Here is a 21,079-nt window from a genome sequence, read left to right on the forward strand (position 1 = left end):
AATTCCAGATTACATAAATGCAAAGGGTCCCTTGTATAGATCAGCCCTGACGTTTTAATATAAGGGAATGCATTACATGGCTTCTTTGCTCAGCATTGCAATGCAGAGGCAATGTTCTGTACCAACATTGGAATGCATTTCTGTGAACATAAGAGATGTGAGTTCCTGCCATTCCAATTATGGTAGATTTATTCTGATTTTATTAGAGGTCATTTGAAGTTTTAGTTCCCTGGCGATTTTAGAAGCTGTGCAGTTTGCTTAATAGAAGAAGGTGCCCCAGTTACAGGTCCCGCAATTTGCGAGGAAATCATGAATAGGAAGGAACTAAGCATCTGACCTGAATTACATAAATAATTTATAAATTACAATCAAACAAGAAAATATATGGTTGAGGTCCTGACCACGGGGGAAAATGGAGGAGGACTGACCAAATGTTGGGCCTTCCACCACAGTGACGAATGCTGTGGTGGATGTTTGTGTTACATTTCTATTGTGTTTTTGTGTGTTCTTTTTCATTGTACCGCTGCTGGCAAATTCATTTCACTTGCACTTTATGTGCAATGTGATGAATAAAACTGATTGACTGATTGATATATTATAACATTAAAATATATCTATGAGACATATTCTCATCTAAGAATATGAGATTTATCTTCATATAAGATATGTATTAAATATATAAGAATATATCTAGGAGAATAATATATAAGAATAATCAATGTATATTTTATTTAAAACCCTGTTGAAAATAGTTAAATGCAATTGACAGGTGATTACAAAACTACAAAGGCAATGAAATAACTAACACACCGGAAACCCTGAAACCCAATTTTTTATCCACAGTGTTAGTTGGGATGGGAGAATTAGATCGCAATTAACATAGAAACATAGAAACATAGAAATTAGGTGCAGGAGTAGGTCATTCGGCCCTTCGAGCCTGCACCGCCATTCAATATGATCATGGCTGATCATCCAACTCAGTATCCCGTACCTGCCTTCTCTGCATACCCTCTGATCCCCTTAGCCACAAGGGCCACATCTAATTCCCTCTTAAATATAGCCAATGAACTGGCCTCAACTACCCTCTGTGGCAGAGAGTTCCAGAGATTCACCACTCTTTGTGTGAAAAAAGTTCTTCTCATCTCGGTTTTAAAGGATTTCCCCCCTTATCCTTAAACTGTGACCCCTTGTCCTGGACTTCCCCAACATCGGGAACAATCTTCCTGCATCTAGCCTGTCCAACCCCTTAAGAATTTTTGCTGTTGTTAAATCACCAAGTCTCAAACCAGAACAGAAATGTAACTAACAATGAACATGTCTTGAGTCGATGAATATTCTAACAATTCACTTTGTGCTTGCAATCTCTGTGCTGGTCTTTCTCTTTGCTTGTTTATTTGTTCAGGAAAGTTGGATGTATGGTTATTTTAACTAATCAGCAGGATCTTTTGGAATTGGATTTGGGGATAGTTAGTTGTTGGATATTAAATGATTGGTAATGTGGTCAGATATCTATCTCTTCATCAACTTGTTTAAGACTCTTCCAATAAGCACCAAATTAATTAATACAAACAGAATTGCCAGTCATCATATGCAATGCCTTGGGAACCAAAACATCTAAGATTGAAACATATAAGATTGTTAAGGGTTTGGACACGCTAGAGGCAGGAAACATGTTCCCGATGTTGGGGGAGTCCAGAACCAGGGGCCACAGTTTAAGAATAAGGAGTAAGCCATTTAGAACGGAGACGAGGAAACACTTTTTCTCACAGGGAGTGGCGAGTCTGTGGAATTCTCTGCCTCAGAGGGCGGTGGAGGCAGGTTCTCTGGATGCTTTCAAGAGAGAGCTAGATAGGGCTCTTAAAAATAGAAAGATAAATGCTGAATGAAAAGCATGCCAATAACCAATGCTTGTCTCATAGTTGTCACTACCTTATGTGTGTATGTGTTTCGGTATACGACATCGGTGGCCTTTCAGGAACCAAATTACAGAGTGAATTTGGCTCCTATCCTCTATATCACATAGCCTTATTTCTCAGTTTGTAGTTCACTCTGAAAATGCAGTACACTGCTCAGTTATGGTCATCATAAAATGAATGAGTTTATTATCACCATCTTTCTGACCAGACCATGGGCATACAATTGCTGGTTAATAGTTCCACCAAATGATATTTGAAGATTTTATTGCTGCTGCTTGCCTCTTTGTGCTCCAATTGTGTGTGATAGACTCTTTCATAACGTATGCTTCCAAAGCTGAATTCATCCTTCTAATCATCCCGATAACTATAATTTCTTCTTTATCTGCGTACTGAAGAATCTCCTGCACTTTACTAGAGACTTTCGACTTTCCAGATACAATACGGAAACTGGCCAGGACAATTTAATATTTTTATCAAAGCCGATTAAGCTACAAATTTGCACATTTTTGGAGTATGGGAGTCAAGTCAAGTCAAGTCAAGTTTATTTGTCACATACACATACGAGATGTGCAGTGAAATGAAAGTGGCAATGCTCGCGGACTTTTGTGCAAAAGACAAACAACCAAACAAACTATAAACACAATCATAACACACATATACCTTTACATAATAAATAATGGAAGGAAAAACGTTCAGTAGAGTTAGTCCCTGGTGAGATGGGCGTTTACAGTCCGAATGGCCTCTGGGAAGAAACTCCTTCTCAACCTCTCTGTTCTCACCGCATGGCAACGGAGGCGTTTGCCTGACCGTAGCAGCTGGAACAGTCCGTTGCAGGGGTGGAAGGGGTCTCCCATGATTTTATTTGCTCTGGAGTTGCACCTCCTGTTGTATAGTTCCTACAGGGGGGCGAGCGAAGTTCCCATAGTGCGTTCGGCTGAACGCACTACTCTCTGCAGAGCCTTCTTGTCCTTGGCAGAGCAATTCCCAAACCAGATGGTAATGTTCCCGGACAAGATGCTTTCCACCGCCGCTGCGTAGAAGCACTGGAGGATCCTCGGAGACACTCTGAATTTCCTCAATTGCCTGAGGTGGTAAAGACGCTGCCTTGCCTTACTCACGAGTGCTGAGGCGTGTGATGCCCATGTCATATCTTCGGAGATGTGGACTCCCAGATATTTAAAACAGTTTACCCTATCCACAGGATCCCCATTTATCCTCAATGGAGTGTACGTCCTCGGATGATGTGCCCTCCTAAAGTCCATGATCAGCTCCTTTGTTTTTTTTGATGTTCAAGAGGAGGCTGTTCTCCTGGCACCAGAGTGCTAGATCAGCCACCTCCTCCCGGTAGGCCTTCTCATCGTTGTCTGAGATCAGGCCCACCACCACAGTGTCATCAGCAAATTTAATTATTGAGTTGGAGCTGAACCTAGCCACACAGTCATGTGTGTACAGGGAGTACAATAGGGGGCTGAGGACGCAACCCTGGGGCGATCCTGTGCTCAAGGTGAGGGACTTCGATGTATTCCCTCCCATCTTGACCACCTGGGGCCTTGCGGTGAGAAAGTCCAGGACCCAGGCACACAGGAAGGACCCAGAGAACCCAGAGAAAATCCACGTGGTCAAATATGGGAGAATTCTGTGGAATTCGCTGCCACAGAAGGCAGTGGAGGCCCAGAATTCCTTCACTGGATGGATATTCAAGAGAATTTAGAGTTGGAGGGGATATAGCTCTTAGGGGTTGACAGGCTAGATCAAGGATATGGGGAAGTCCAGGACAAGGGGTCACAGCTTAAGGAAAGAGGGTAAAACCGAGATACTCAGAGAGTGGTTGATCAGCCATGATCATATTGAATGGGGAGTTAGCTGGCTCGAAGGGCCGAATGGCCTACTCCTGTACCTGAGTTGGATGATCAGCCATGATCATATTGAATGGTGGTGCAGGCTCGAAGGGCCGAATGGCCTACTCCTGCACCTAATTTCTATGTTTCTATGTTTCTCATGGATCAAACCCCGGTTACTGACGTAAGGCAGCAACATTAACACTGCGGCACTGTGCCACAGTTTGAAAAAAGTATCTATCCATGACACCGTCCAATTTGATAGCCACTTTTATGGTTGGGACATTTCAACTTCTGTGTGGTGTACCTGTATGATTGGCGACTGAATTGTGTTACATGGTCGTAGCTTGTGGCGGGTGGACGTAGGTTGTTGTAGACATTTTCGATGCAGTTTCTCTACTATTGCCTTTATGTCCTCTATTGAGGATGTTTTTCAGGGATAAAGATTCCCAGCAATTGTCAATATCACCAGGCAATAGACAATAGGTGCAGGAGTAGGCCATTCGGCCCTTCGAGCCAGCACCGCCATTTAATGTGACCATGGCTGATCATCCCCAATCAGTAACCCGTTCCTGCCTTCTCCCCATATCCCCTAACTCCGCTATTTTTAAGAGCCCCTATCAAGCTCTCTCTTGAAAGCATCCAGAGAACCTGCCCCCACTGCCTGCCGAGGCAGAGAATTCCACAGACTCACCACTCTCTGTGAGAAAAAGCGTTTCCTCGTCTCCATTCTAAATGGCTTACTCCTTATTCTTAAACTGTGGCCCCTGGTTCTGGACTCCCCCCAACATCGGGAACATGTTTCCTGCCTCTAGCATGTCCAAACCCTTAACAATCCTATATGTTTCAATGAGATCTCCTCTCATCCTTCTAAACTCCAGAGTGTACAAGCCCAGCCGCTCCATTCTCTCAACATATGACAGTCCCGCCATCCCGGGAATTAACCTTGTAACGTTTGTGACGTTCCTTTTGCAGGAGAATTCCTCTGATGTACTCAAAAAAAAAAAAAAAAAAAAAAAAAAAAAAAAAAAAAAAAAAGAGCTTGCATTGGGGATCGCATTATGATTTTTATATCATAAATCAATCTGAAGAATTGTGTCCCGACACAAAACATTGCCTGTCCATTCCTTCTATTGATCTATATTTAAGAGGGAGTTAGATGTGGCCCTTGTGGCTAAAGGGATCAGGGGGTATGGAGAGAAGGCAGGTACGGGATACTGAGTTGGATGATCAGCCATGATCATATTGAATGATGGTGCAGGCTCGAAGGGCCGAATGGCCTACACCTGCACTAATTTCTATGTTTCTATGATCCTGCCTGATTCATTGATTTTCTCCAACACTTTGTGTGTTGCTCAGGATTCCTGCATCCTGCAGTTCCCTATGTCTCCATCTCATAATGATGGATGCTTTTGGCATAAGATAACCTTAATACATATAAATTTGACTTGCTACACTCATCTCAGGGACCATTCTCCTGAAGACCCCATGAAAAATGTCCAGACATAATCTTGGTTTTTCCAACAGCCCATCTCACCTCGACCTCGCTAATGATCAATGTACTCATTGGTTCAGATTTTACAAAGTTGGCATTTGAGAGAGATTTGATATCCTAACAGAGCTTTTGACAATGAAAATAGATAGTTTTCTTTTCAGGAAAGAAACATAACTCTCCATATGATATTATTGCAAATGCCAAAACTCTCAGAGTTATGTCGTATCCCAGTTATGGGGGCATGGTGCATCGACCAGTCTCACCCCGGCCATTCCCTCTCTCATCGAGCAAGAGGTACAGACTTTTGAAAACACCCACCTCCAGATTCAGGGACAGTTTCTTCCCAGCTGTTATCAGATGACGGAACCGCCTTGTCACCAGCTAGAGTGCATTTGTGACCTCCCATCTAGTACAAGTTTAATGTATTGTCACCTATCCCGAGGTGCAGTGAAAAGCTTTTGTTGCATGCTAACCAGTCAGCGGAAAGACAATATATGATTACAATCAAACCGTCCACAGTGTACAGATACACGATAAAGGGAATAACGTTTAGTACAAGATAAAGTTCAATTAAAGATAGTCCAAGGGTGTCTAATGAGGTTTCCAGTGTGCATAGTAATCAGCTTGATTGTAATCATGTATCGTCTGTTCACTGACTAAATAGCACGCAACAGAAAGCTTTTTCACTGTACCTCGGTACACGTGACAATAAACTAAACTAAACTGAATATATATGAAGGTATCTCCATATAGTGTGCAAAGCATTTATTGTTAATCAAAAACAGCAGCAAGTGGGAATATTTTGTTAAGATATTTAAAATGACTTGGAATATCCAGAACTGAATTCCCCATAGATTGAAGATTGCACAAGCAGCCTTCTATGCTTGTTGGGATGTCCCCCCAGTAAAAGGACATCCACAGATATCAATATCCTAGGCAGCAAATTCTGAAGTTATGCTTTTAACCTGCGCAATAAAGGGCTTGATGAGAGAGTTCATAAATCACAGCTTTGTTAAAGAAATTAAAAGATGACGAGCTTAATTAGTCAATTCTAGTTGCAAGCTGGGTTATTTTTTGTGTGCCAAAGTTATGTTGCCATGGTGCTGAAGTCAGTGCTAAAGAATAGCTAACCACTATATCAGAATTCAGAATAGTATGAAACTATCCATTGTCTATTATCATGCCAACATGTATGGATGCCCATTTTGAATTCTGTTTATAATCGAGAAAGAAATAGCAGACTTATTTCCAAACACATCTGTTATAAATATTGTTCAATGTTAATTGGAACCATACACCACTGGTTTTAACTTTTAAGTAGTCCCCATAATTTAGCACATTAGAAAAAAAACTGTTAATGTAAACAATGTGTGTTTAAATTCTTTACGCTGGAATCACTAATGCTCTGTGAAATGCAAGCTTTTTAAGGGGTGCCTACACTTCAGCACGCTGACAATTCTCATGTCGGAGAAATGCTAGTCAGCAGGATTTGCTTTTGAAAATTTGTGGCATTATCTCCCAGGGAGATCGGTTAGCTCTGGAATTTCCAAAGTTGGTTCAATCCAGTATTTGTGCTGCCAACGTGTGTGTGTGTGTGTGTGTGTGTGTGTGTGTGTGTGTGTGTGTGTGTGTGTGTGTGTGTGTGTGTGTGTGTGTGTGTGTGTGTGTGTGTGTGTGTGTGTGTGTGTGTGTGTGTGTGTGTGTGTGTGTGCGTGTGTGTGTGTGTGTGTGTACGTGTGTGTGTGTGTGTGTGTCTGTTTGTGTGCGTGTGTGTGTGTGTGCGCGTGTGTGTGTCTCTATTTTTTAAATTATCCATTCAATTCTTGAATGCTTCCCTTTCACATTTTCTATACATAATTGGAAAGTCCCAAAAAGCTTACATCAGAAATGTGTGTGTGTGTGTGTGTGTATCTATTTGTTAATTATCCATTCAATTCTTACATCAGAAATTTGTGATGGGCTTCAGTGCTTACGTTCAGTATAATTCATTGCCGGAGTGAGGTTAGTTACACATAGTCATCATTGTGGTTGATTTATACATTGCCAAATTTAATTCAGAGATTTTTGTTGGCCAACGGGCCTGGTTACATTTGACCCTGCAAAGGTTGTCCCTCTGTGTATATGCAATCGTATGCTATCATGCCTGTAATAGAGTCTGATGACAGCCGTAATCACGCTCCAACATATAGAAGATCTGGTGATTTGTTGGATAAATGCAAGCATGAAGTCTCCTTGCAATTTCTGTTGATTCTAATTTCAGAAACACTTAAATTATAGGTTATTATGATACAACTGGCCAATTCTGACATAACTTTAAATGAACAGAATCCTCGACCATGACACCATCATATTAGGATCAGTAACTGGTAAATTATCGCACATCGCTAGATTAGTGAAAAATCAAATACATTGAAAATTGGCAACAAATCTCTTTCTCTTCGGCATACTACTTGTGCCGTGTTAATGGTTCAGCTGTAGGGAGTCGGGGTGAGGTGCAGGTACAAAAAGCATATTGTTTGATCTCGGTTGGTCTGGATAAACATCTCATCAATATTGTCCCTGCACTATCTACATCATACCTGGACACGTAAGGTGGAGCATTTGGCATGTGCAACACTGTTGAACAATATGAGGAGCTGGTTAGACTTAATAGAGACGCAAATATGCTTGCCGCTCAACCTTGAAAGTTGCTTGCTCTTGCTGCATGCAGACATGGAGTACTTCATTATCTGAAGAACAGAAAATGCAATTAAAACTCTACTATCCTCAGACAAGATCCCCATTTCTGTCTTTATGATGGATGCAATTATTTCCAGGACACTACTACAATGACCTCCTGTGGCCCAGGCCTCCAACAATCGCAACCACCTTACTTATGACTTGGACGACTAGAAGATTTTCCCCTCCAATGGTTTCACTTTTATGAACGCCACAGATAGAGTGGATGTGGAAAGGATGTTTCCACTGGTGGGAGAGTCAAGGACCAGTGGTCACAGCCTCAGAATTAAAGGGCGCTCTTTGAGAAAGAAGTTAAGGAGGAACTTCTTTAGTCAGAGGGTTAATTAATTTGTAGAACTTGTTGCATTAGAGGGTTGTGGAGGCCAAGTCAGTGGATATTTTTAAGGGAATGATAAACAAATTCTTGATTTGAATGGGTGTCAAGGGTTATGAGGAGAAGGCAGGAAAATTGGATTAGGAGGCAGAGATCAGCCATGATTGAATGGCAGAGTAGATTCGATGGGCCGAATGGCCTAATTCAACTTCTATAACTTGTGAATTTATGGACTGTACTTGGGCTTATCGATATAATTACTGATTACATACTGCCTGTATGGAAGGAGCAGGCATTCTCACCTCATCTCTGCAATGCCTTGTTCGATCCAAATGGCCCAGGTTAATTTTTATCGTACTTCATTGTAATGGTCTGTTACATCTGAGGGACCCGTAAGGTCTTTGCGGAGGGTAATTTAACATCATTCACACACACACACATACTTCTAAGAGATACATATGAGCTAGATGAAGTAATGCAGGGGATTTGTGAGCCAGATCTTGCCGCAAAGCATTTCATTGTCTCCGTGCCGACACTTATGTCTGCTTATTTAATTAAGAGAATTTAAATCCCGTAGCATCTGTAGTTAACATTGCACATTCATATGTCCATTGGTTTTTACCATCAGAGGCAATAGGCACTGTAGAAAAAAAAAATATCCTTTATAATATAAACCTGCATAAAACATTAATTGGATCTCAACTGGACTATTATGGCATTTCATGGTGCCTCAATCGAGGAAGATTTAATGTAGGAGATTTACTGGAAAGGTACATGGAGAGACAAGAGATCCGGGCTTTCTAATCTGCGAAGGAATTTAAGTAGAGATTTAGTGTTGTTGTTACAAAGCATAAATGATTTGATAACTGAAAACCATTCCCTGTGCTAAAGGAGTAGGTAACTATAAGGGGTAGACAAAAGTGCTGGAGAAACTCAGCGGGTGCAGCAGCATCTATGGAGCGAAGGAAATAGGCAACGTTTCGGGCCGAAACCCTTCCGGGTTTCGGCCCGAAACGTTGCCTATTTCCTTCGGCATTCGGCCAATTTCTTTCGGGTTTTGGGCCCGAAACGTTGCCTATTTCCTTCGGATTTCGGCCAATTTCTTTCAGGTTTTCGGCCCGAAACGTTGCCTATTTCCTTCACTCACAGAAACATAGAAACATAGAAAATAGGTGCAGGAGTAGGCCATTCGGCCCGAAACGTTGCCCATTTCCTTCGCTCCACAGATGCTGCTGCACCCACTGAGTTTCTCCAGCACTTTTGTCTACCTTCGATTTTCCAGTATCTGCAGTTCCTTCTTAAACAGGTAACTATAGGATATAGATTAAAGGCATTAACAGCAGGAGCAAAAAGTGGCACAAAGTAATAGTTTATGCAGCAGATTGCTGTGATCAGGAATATCTTGCCTGAGTGGATGTGGAAGCACTTTCAATATCTTTCATTGGTGACCTGGACAAAAGGTTCAAGATAAAACATTGGCAAAAGCACGATGAGAAAAATATCTGAATGGACAACTTTGTCAAGGGGGGGCGTGCTTTTCATTGGGGAACTTTATCAAGCGGTTGGCAATATTACACCTTGGGACAAATGGTCTCCTTGTGCGCTTAATTTTCCATGATTAGAGGCAACAATTCCACACAAAAATAAATCACTATTTGCTTCTAATATTGTTACAACGATTTATTTGTAGGACTGGATGCAACAATCCCTAAGATTTCACTACAATTGACATTCTTGGGGATGACCTCTAGGTGAATTTGCTACCAATCAGACACATCTTCAGTTGTGTACCTCAACGTCACTGGATGTGTCGGCCTTTCATCACAAGACACCCTCAGTCGAGGCAGGCCCACCGCAGGTTGATCAGACCTGGGTGCAAATTGGATACATTTTGGCCCAAATTGGATAAATCCAGGATCCGACAAGGCAATAAGCAAATAATTGAGCTTGATCTGAAAAACCTGATTAAATTAACCCTTAAACCTGAACGATGATCTCAGCACAATCTTCCAAGTCTTATTGGTCTTTTACAATTTGCTCTTTCATATGAAGATATCATTGGTGGGCCAACCCTACCTAAACTGCAGTATCCCTCAGCAGAATTATGGAGGTGTATTTGAATGCAACTTTCTTAAATATCTCTGCCCCTCACGCTCCACAAGAACATTTAAAATATATTTATTTTCCTCTCACTGGCCACCAAAGATACCTGGCATCTTATCATGGACTCTTCCATGGCTCGTGTCCTTAGAGAGCAGTCAGGCAGTTACAAATTGGACCTACAAATGTTGCATCAACTTTATGCCTGTATTGTTTGTATATCTGCTATCCTGCTACGCAGTTAGAATACATTGTACCTATATTCACCTATTCTACCATTGAGTCTGAAGAAGGGTCCCGACCCGAAACGTTACCTATCCTTGTTCTGCAGATAGGCTGCCTGACCGCTGAGTTTCTCTAGCACTTTGGGTCTGTTTTTGTAGTTTCTGGATATTACAATTAAGGGCCTGTCCCACTTACGTGTCCTTGGCACGTAAATTACGTGACTTTGTGGTCGCGTTGAGGCGCACGGGCATCGTGTGGCCGCACGGGGCCGGTCCCACTAGGAAGCGCGGAAGGGTATGTAGTTGTGCGCGACACCGTGCGGGGTTGCGAAATTTGTAGCGAATTAAATCTTCGCGCGCCAACGGCCTGTCGCGGAACTGACGGCCAAAGTGGGACAGGCCCAAGACCCTGGCGCGACGCAACGTCTCACCTCCAACAGCAGCAGAAGCGGGCAAACGATCGCCGAACTCGGCCTGGGGCTCACGGCCTTTGCGGTCCGGATCCGCCCCTACTTCTACTCCCAGAGCGGGGCCAAGAAAATTGAAGATAGACACAAAATGCTGGAGTAGCTCAGCGGGACCGGCAGCATCTCTGGAGAGAAGCAATGGTTGACGTTTCAGGTCAAGACCCTTCTTTTCAGACTGAAGAAGAGTCTCGACACGAAACATCACCCATTGCTTCTCTCCAGAGATGCTGCCGGTTCCGCTGAGTTACTCCAGCTTTGTGTCCATCTTCAAATGACGTCACGCGCTCCAGACGGCTGTGCGTACGCATGTAATCGCGCGCGACCTTCGCGGGACCGTCGCGGCTCAACGCGACCACGAGGTCGCGTAATTTGCGTGCCAAGGACACGTAAGTGGGACAGGCCCTTTAGTGTTCAGGTGAATAAGTACCAAGAGTAATTACATCAATACACCTGATTGGTAAAAATTGGTTTCAGTGAGAAGTGCCTCTGTAATTCTAGTGCAGGTATAACTATGGCTGTAATCATGCTTCTCTACATCTCATGACGTTCCTCTTCTTCTTTCGTGCCCATCTTCCATGTTCCAAATGTTGACTTCGCTGTCATCGTCCATCCTGAAAAGGACGCAAACTTTCGGCAACAATCAGTGGGAGCCATCACTTGTCGCAATAGAGCAATGGTGGTAGCAGAATTAGCTCAGGATTCTTCCAGTTTCCATCCCCGTGACGTGGATGCTTCTGCTATGGGGCCATCTAATGACAATAACCACTCACCTAGATTGTCTGCGACTCTCTTTCAATGGAACAGAATTTCCCAGCCCCTCCTAACAAAAACTCATCAAAAATTACAATGTTGTTTAACAAAGAAGTGCCTAACAAAAACTCATCAAAAATTACAATGTTGTTTAACAAAGAAGTGCCTCCCTGTCCCTATACTCATTCTGTTAGTCATTGTTTATATTTTAATTACGTTCCACACCACATCGTTCCAGCAGCAGTTAATAGAAACCTCTCTCGATCATGCTGTGCATGTGAAAAATCCTTAAGAGTAAGTCAAGTCAAGTCAAGTCAAGTTTATTTGTCACATACACATACGAGATGTGCAGTGAAATGAAAGTGGCAATGCTCGCGGACTTTTGTGCAAAAGACAAACAACAAAACAACCAAACAAATTATAAACACAATCATAACACACATATTCTTTTACATAATAAATAATAGAAGGAAAAACGTTCTGTAGAGTTAGTCCCTGGTGAGAAAGGCGTTTACAGTCCGAATTGCCTCTGGGAAGAAACTCCTTCTCAACCTCTCCGTTCTCACTGCATGACAACGGAGGCGTTTGCCTGACCGTAGCGGCTGGAACAGTCCGTTGCAGGGGTGGAAGAGGTCTCTCATGATTTTGTTTGCTCTGGAGTTGCACCTCCTGTTGTATAGTTCCTGCAGGGGGGTGAGTGAAGTTCCCATAGTGCATTCGGCCGAACGCACTACTCTGCAGAGCCTTCTTGTCCTTGGCAGAGCAATTCCCGAACCAGATGGTAATGTTCCCGGACAAGATGCTTTCCACCACCACTGCGTAGAAACACTGGAGAATCCTTGGAGACACTCTGAATTTCCTCAATTGCCTAAGGTGGTAAAGGCGCTGCCTTGCCTTACTCACCAGTGCTGAGGCGTGTGATGACCATGTTATATCCTCAGAGATGCGGCAATGAGTAATGGCAAATAGTGTTGCTCTATTGGAGTTGCAGCTAATTTGCAGGGTGTTATTCTCAACTTTGGACAGTACTGCAGAACTGAGTACAATGTGTAAGGACCAAGCCCACAGGCAAGAGCGGAACTCACTATCAAACCATGGAGGGGACGGGGGACACAATTGTTTGGCGTCCGCACGCGCACGAGGCTTCGGAGACTCAATCCAGCGCTAAATGCAGCTCAACTGCCTGTCTCACCGGGTTAACTAACAGCCCTGTCTGCACTGACGGGATAATAGCGCTGCTTCTCCGCACTGGCCGTATTTCCCGCAAGCCCAGGCAGGTTAACCTGGCGGGGATGTCGCCCACCTCTCAAAACATGTGGGGGACGTGTCCCCTCTGGCCCCCCCTGGTTTTCCGCCCTTGCCCACAGGTACTGTGGGACTTTGGAAGAACTGCTCCTTCTTTACTACTTTGCAAAACGGTCAGATGCTGACTGATAGTGTCCCTGAATCATCAGTAATCCTCGGTTAGTATCACCTCTACTAACTCAGAAGCCCTGCTATGTTGCATTCGGCCTTCGGTGGCCAGTTGACATACTGCTTGAACACTTGGGCACAAGAGGGGCAGTGGTCAAGTATGTAAATATATTGTTAAGATCCTGCGAACAAATTGCAATTAACCTTGGCACTGACAAGCTGACTGGAACAGATATTATTGTGCATGTACACTGCATTGGACTCAATATTGGCTGGGGAAAACTTGCATTTCATCCATTCTACCTCAATGTTGTGGAATATCCCAGTGTACACATAAAGATCGCAATGAACATGTGTGGCAGAATCAGATGAGCCTGAAATTATCTAGGTGAATAGTCTGAGAACCATCTAAAGATTCAACATGAGTAATTGTCAATTCAAATAGTAAGTGTCAATCAAAAAGATAAGTGGGAGCTGCCTGTGAAATACAAGAACATTAATCTTCAAGAAATAAAAGGAATAACAGCAGACATTGGTAACTATACAATGGTAGATGTTGGACCTTTTCCTTGGTGATATTAACCAAACCTGTCAGCGTTAGGAGCCTTTGTTCAGACATCAATAAACTTAAATCGAAGGGCAAACAGAATGAAGTCTGCTAGGCATTCGCAACTCTGTGAACAGCTCGTGTTTGGAATGGACTTGTAGCTTTGAACAAGATGGTGGTTATTCCCACAACTGAAACTGCAAAAGCATTATTGGCCCAGCGCCCAGCATATCTGGGCTCAGTATGTTTAAGGCCATCGCCAGATGCAGTGAAAAGATTGTCCATTTCCTTGGGTATATACTGTATACTCTTGTAATAACCCATAATCTAAATCAAGGACAGACCTGCTCACTTTGTGAATTGCTGGAAGAAGTGTGAGCTGTGTTGAGTGTAGTAAGTTAACTTCAAAACATACATAGGTCTAGTTTTTTCCTGTTGCCAGGAGCGTTTCAATATATTTTAAGATTTATATATTGCCAGGTTGTTTTTTCTTTCACCTGCTGTCAAGAGGCTGTGATATCTGCAGCCACAAGTGCTTTTATAATCTAATTAGTAATTATGTGAAGATAAATACATGTAACATCAATGATTAAATACAGGTTTTCATAGTGAACATTTCAGTGAACTTTGTAGGAAGGAACTGCAGATACTTGATTAAATCGAAGATTGACGCAAAGTGCTGGAGTAACTCAGTGGGACAGGCAGCATCTCAGGAGAGTCAAAGTCAAAGTAGCCTTTATTGTCATTCAGACCTTGTGGTCTGAAGGAAATTTTGTTGCCTTGCGGTCCTACATATAGTAAAAATGACAAAAACACACAATAAACACAAATTTAACATCCACCACAGTGAGTTCACCATGCACCTCCTCACTGTGATGAAAGGCAAAAGTCTTAAGTCTTTGTCTCATCCCTCCTTGTTCTCCCTCTGAGCCGAGGCGATCCAGGCTTCAGATGTTGTGACCTCGCCGGGCGATGGTAAGTAATGTCAGTCCCGCGGCTGAATCCGAGCTCCACGAACGGGCCGGTTCAAACTCCAAGGCCCGGGGTAGTCGAAGCTGCAGCAGCTGCCGCCCTCCAGTCCAGCGGGAGCTCCGGAGAACAGGTCACCAACCTGTGACCTGCGAGCTCCCGACGATGTCGTCCACTGGGTCCGCGGCCGATCCTCTGAGGTTGGGTCGCTGCTGCTGGAACGCCGCCCCAGCTCCGAGGTCGGGTTGCCGCTGCCGCTGCCCCAGCTCCGAGGTCGGGTCGCCGCTGCCATCGGAACACCACAGCTCCGGAGTCGAACCGCTGCCGCTGGAACGCTGCCCCAGCTCCGATGCCTACAGTTCCGCTATTAGGCCTCGGCGCAGGCGGAGACGGAGACGGGGGATACGACAAGAGAAGTCGCATCCCCCCCGAAGGAAGAGACCAAAAACATGTTTCTCCCCCCCACCCACACACATACACAACCTAATAAACCAAAAATTAACTAAAACAGGACAAAAGAACAACAAAAAAAGAAAAAAACAGACAGACTGCAGGCGAGCCGCAGCTGCTAAGGCAGCTCCGCCATCTTGGGTGACGTCCCTTCTTCAGACAGGGTCTCGACCCGAAACTTCACCAATTCTTTCTCTCCAGTCATGCTGCCTGTCCCATCGATTTACTCCAGTGTTTTGTGTCCATCTTTGATTTCAGTTAACTTTACTTTTCGATATACAAACTGCAAAGTAAATCAATAGTTATTTCCAAAAAAACAGTTAACAACACAAAGTCCACACCTCTATTTAAATGTGTTGGTTTTTGAAACAGCTTCCAGGTGTGAAACAATAGCAGGGAATACTGGATCGGGCAGCATCACTGTGAGAGAAGCAGACTGATGTTTTGGGCTTTCTCTCTATATTGATGGAGCATTCAAACACATCTTCGATATATTTTGGGCGTCTACTTTCACCCGCCTTTCCACCAGCCTGCCTATTCAACAGGTCATCATCCATAATGTCCAACACCTCCATTTACACTTCACTAACAAACATTTCCCCTTTCATTTTCAGCATTCTGAAGGGCCCATTCTCTCTACAACTCCCTGACTAGTTTACCCCTACAACGGATCCACTTCCAACACCACTCTACCATGCAGTTATGACAATCCAGGGTCTCCATTGAATTGGGTCACTATTTCCAATTCAATGTATATAAGTTGGAGCTCACCATGTGGTCTCCTCTACACTGAATAAACTAAATACAGATTGGGCAAAATGTTTTGCAGAACTGTTCAATTTTCTACGGGAAACTCTGAGCTACCTCTCACCCGTCAGTTTAATTTCGGTCCCATTCCCACTTGGTCAACTCAACTATCACCCTTCTACGTAGCTGGAATGATGCCCATGTAGCGATACCAAACATGGTCATGAAAAGGCCCGACGTCAGGCAGGTTCAAACAGTAGTTGTATTCAGGTGTTACTTGTAGGTTTGGTCCACTAATGTAATTGTCATTGCTGCTGTAGCTGAGCGAGGGTGTTGACTTGAGCTCAGCTACCTGTTGACTGGGTAGATCTCAAGGTGAGATAAGCTTATGTAGCAGGACACTCCCCCTAGCCCATGACGTCACATGCCAGCCTTCGTAGCTGCTGTGTATCAGCTGACGCCACACCCAGCATAAACTCGGGGAATAGCACCTTATCTTCCACCTGGTGTCTGGAAGCCCTCGAGACTTAACGTTGAATTCAACTTCTCAGGTTACCTCTCCACTATTCACCCTCTCCCCCCGTGGGCGTGATTGTCCATTGCCATTTCAGTTTTTTTCTGGTTTTATTTCTGTCTCCAAAATGCCGGTTTTGAATATAATTGCTCCTGTGACAACTTTGTTCTTTACCCTATTAAAGGTATTCTTTCTGATCTCTGCACCTGTCCTCCCTGGAATTTAAAGCACTTGTTTTCTCACTTTTTCAGTCTTAAAGTAAGGTCCTCGATCCTTTTCTGCTCCAGGTTACAAAATTATATTTGTATTTGTAGAGCAGTCTTTGAGGTGGCATTGGGGTGTCTTTTATTCTGCACTTGTTTTATGCTGACTTTTTCATTAATGAAGTGAAAAAAATACTCATCGATATTATCATGAATGATTCTTAATTTAATGTTTAATATTTCATATGCAAACATCTATTAAAATTTGTGGATAGTTGTGGTGCAGCATATTTTATGTAGCGTATGCTAGGAATAACTGAAATGACTGGCAGTGTGGCAGGATATATTATTAAATGAAAACGACAAATATGACAAATCATTACTAAACAGAAATATTATTATAATGTCAGCAGGTAAAATAAGATGCTTATTGAATCATTGTGGATCTAAATGATAGATTTCAATAATCTACAGGGAAATATTTTGAATGATGTTTCTTTTGTTATATATAAATCTATTCTAAAACTGAGGTCGCTGGAAAATATTTAAGGAATGGAAATGTAAAGCAATTTAAATTCCTTCCATCAATGTGGTCTGATGATTTGCGTACAGGCCATATCATCTAACTTGAGATGAAGAGACAGAACATTAAACAGCACATCACTGCAGTTTTGTTTAAAAAAAAATAATATTGTTTTAAATTTAAGCTTCTCTTTGTGACTACTTTCCTCAGACTATTACATTCCAAGTTGAATTACCATAATATATTTCAGTAGTGGATTTTTGTTTTTCTTTCCAAGGATTATGTCTGACTTGGGTGAGAGTTGCAAATGTCTGGCTGTTGCACCTATCTATGTATTGTATCTCGGGTTCCCCTTCTCACTCTATATACTCCCTTTATGCAGGGTCTCCAGTGCTCACTGGCACAAGCACCATCACATTGATTGTCGATGACATCAACGACAATCTTCCAACATTTGCTTTTAAAACCTACCATGCCACCATCCCCGAGAACGCTGCAACAGGGACCGATGTTTTGCTTGTCAACGCCACTGATGTTGATGACGGCTTGAATGCAGTTGTCAGGTAAGGACTTTATGACGTATATTTTTCCTTTGTTTACTTTTCGTTTCTCTGTAGTGGGACGTTACAGATATAACTCAAACTCATGGATATATATTGCATTCATCAACCTTAAAATCAGATCACATCATCAATCCTGTTCAGGTAAAAGATTTCCCTTGAAGGGCCTGTCCCACCAGCATGCGACTGCATGCGTCTAGCGCGACCAATCGTGGTGGCTTGAGGCCTACGGCCTCGCAGGGCCGGTCCCACTTCGATCGACGGAGGCGTATGGAGTTGCGCGGAGCTGGTCCCAACATCGCGCGGGGCTCCAAAAATCTTGCACTGTCCGAAAATCCCGCGCAACAACGGCCTGTCGGCCCGCAGGCGCATTGAGGCCGTACACAGCGCCTCAACGGGCATACGCAGCGCCTCGACGGGCATACGCAGCGCCTCAACGGGCGTATATAGCAGCGTCTTGACGCCTTACGTAGCGTCTTGACGGCGTACGCCTAGCGCGTGGCGTTGCACGATGATGTCAACGACCGGCGTACCGTTGCGTGATGACGTAACCGCCCGACGCCCAAATTCAGTCGGCCCGCCTCCTGCCCAACTGATTGGTGAGTATGATGTCGGGACCAGCCTCGCACAACTCCAGACAGCTCCGCGGTTGGAAGTGGGACCGGCCCCGCGAGGCCGTACGCCTCAAGCCACCACATTTGGTCGCACTAGACGCATGCAATCGCATGCTGGTGGGACAGGCCCTTACGGATCCAATGATCACAAGTCTGCTACCTGCAATGTTGGGCCAAGACATTATCTTGGGTGTTTTTTTAACTTTCATGTAGCAAAGCTTTTTTAGGAACACTCATATAGCGTTACATTTTAATATAAAATGTACTCTGTGCATGCCAGCTTCTGGTGTAATGTCCAGAATATGCTCTATGGCTGATTTGTCTTGACAGACCAAAAATTATCTTTTATGTTACCTAATTTTAAATTTATTCAAACATGCGCAATGATATTTAATGAATGTTAGTCCTTGCCGTCTCCTCCCCTTCCTCAGCCCCCCTGCTGTCTCCTCCCATCCCCCAGCCTTCTGGCTACTCCTCCTTTTCCCTTTCTTGTCCCCACCCACCCCCGCCCCCGATCAGTCTGAAGAATGGTTTCGGCCCGAAACGTTGCCTATTTCCTCGCTCCATAGATGCTGCTGCACCCGCTGAGTTTCTCCATTTTTTGTGTAACCTGCGCAAAGATATTGTTCAGTGGTGCTGTCACATTGTCCACTTCACTCAACAGATGGAATACAATATATTCTCAATTAATCATTTCCTTTAGTGGTGTAAATTAAATAAGCTCATAAATTGAGAGATTCACAACAGGTACATAAAAGTAAAATTTAGTTGCATCATTTTCTGTGTCTCAATAGACAATAGGTGCAGGAGCAGGCCATTCAGCCCTTTGAGCCAGCACCACCATTCACTGTGATCATGGCTGATCATCCACAATCAGTACCCAATTCCTGCCTTCTCCCCATATCCCCTAACTCTGCTATCTTTAAGAGGCTTATCTAACTCTCTCTTGAAAGCATCCAGAAAATTGGCCTCCACTGCCTTCTGAGGCAGAGAATTCCACAGATTCACAACTCTCTAGATGAAAGGATTTTTCCTCGTCTCCGTTCTAAATGGCTTACCCCTTATTCTTAAACTGTGGCCCCTGGTCCTGGATTCCCCCAACATTGGGAACATGTTTCCTGCCTCCAGCGTGTCCAAACCCTTATATGTTTCAATAAGATCCCCTCTCATCCTTCTAAATTCCAGAGTGTACAAGCCCAGCCGCTCTATTCTATCAACATATGACTGTCCCGCCATCCGGGGAATTAATCTCATGAACCTACCCTGCACTCTCTCAATAGCAAGAATGTCCTTCAACAAATTTGGTGACCAAAACTACACACAATATTCCAGGTGTGGTCTCACTAGGGCCCTGTACAACTGCACAAGAACCTCTTTGCTCCTATGCTCAACTCATCGTGTTATGAAGGACAACATGCCACTAGCCTTCTTCACTGCCTGCTGTACCTGCATACTTACTGATGAACAAGGACTCCCCAGATCTCTTTGTACTTCCCCGTATCCCAATTTGACACAATTCAGATAATAATCTGCCTTCCTGTTTTTCCCACCAAAGTGGACAACCTCACATTTATCCACATTAAACTTCATCTGCCATGCATCTGCCCACTCACCCAACCTGTTCAAGTCACCCTGCATTCTCATAGCATCCTGCTCACAGTTCACACTGCCACCCAGCTTTGTGTCATCTGCAAATATGCTGATGTTACTTTGAATCCCTTCATCAAAATCTTTATAGTAAATAGCTGTGGTCCCAGCACCGAGCCATTCGGTACCCCACTAGTCATTGCCTGCCATTCTGAAAGGGACCCGTTAATCCCTACTCTTTGTTTCCTGTCTGCCAACCAATTTTCTATCCATGTCAGCACTCTACCACCAATACCGTGTGCTCTAATTTTGCCCACAAATCTCCTATGTGGAACCTTATCAAATGCTTTCTGAAAGTCCAGGTACACCACATCCACTGGCTCTCCCTTGTCCATTTTCCTAGTTACGTCCTCAAAAAGTTCCGAAAGATTAGTCAAGAATGATTTCTCCTTTGTAAATCCATGCCGACTCGGGCCGATCCTGTTACTGCTATCCAAATGTGCCGCTATTTCATCTTTTATAATTGACTCCAGCATCTTCCCCACCACCGATGTCAGGCTAACTGGTCTATAATTCCCTGTTTTCTCTCTCCCGCCTTTCATAAAAAGTGGGATAACATTAGCTACCCTCCAATCCGCAGGAACTGGTCCTGAATCTATAGAACATTGGAAAATGATCACCAATGCGTCCATAATTTCTAGAGCCACTTCCTTAAGTACCCTGGAATGCAGACCATCAGGCCCTGGGGATTTATCAGCCGTCAGTCCCATCAGTCTACGCAGCACCATTTCCTGACTAAAGTGAATTTCCTTCAGTTCCTCCGTCACCCTAGATCCTCTGGCCACCAGTACATCAGGGAAATTGTTTGTGTCTCCCTTAGTGAAGACGGATCCAAAGTACCTGTTCAACTCGTCTCCCATTTCCTTATTCCCCATTATAAATTCACCTGTTTCAGTCTTCAAGGGTCCAACATTGGTCTTAACTATTTTTTCCTCTTCCCATACCTAAAGATGTCCTCTTCACGTACCTAGTCTCACTTTGATAGAGCATCCCATGTTTCCTTTAAAGAAATTAAGTTTGTTGCTGGTGAACAATATTGAATAAGGGTAT

The 21,079-nt window shown here is 43.7% G+C and overlaps 1 protein-coding gene across 1 annotated transcript in view; it reads left to right on the top strand.

The window, feature by feature from the left end:
* fat4 (FAT atypical cadherin 4) overlaps positions 1–21,079 on the top strand; it is a 366,482-nt gene that overhangs the window by 263,437 nt on the left and 81,966 nt on the right. The window contains exon 8 of the mRNA XM_055647477.1: positions 17,591–17,771. Coding sequence (XP_055503452.1) covers positions 17,591–17,771 — 181 coding nt within the window. The remainder of the gene's footprint in view (positions 1–17,590; positions 17,772–21,079) is intronic.

This window comes from Leucoraja erinacea, chromosome 1 (genome assembly GCF_028641065.1).
Source record: "Leucoraja erinacea ecotype New England chromosome 1, Leri_hhj_1, whole genome shotgun sequence".
Taxonomy (NCBI): domain Eukaryota; kingdom Metazoa; phylum Chordata; class Chondrichthyes; order Rajiformes; family Rajidae; genus Leucoraja; species Leucoraja erinaceus.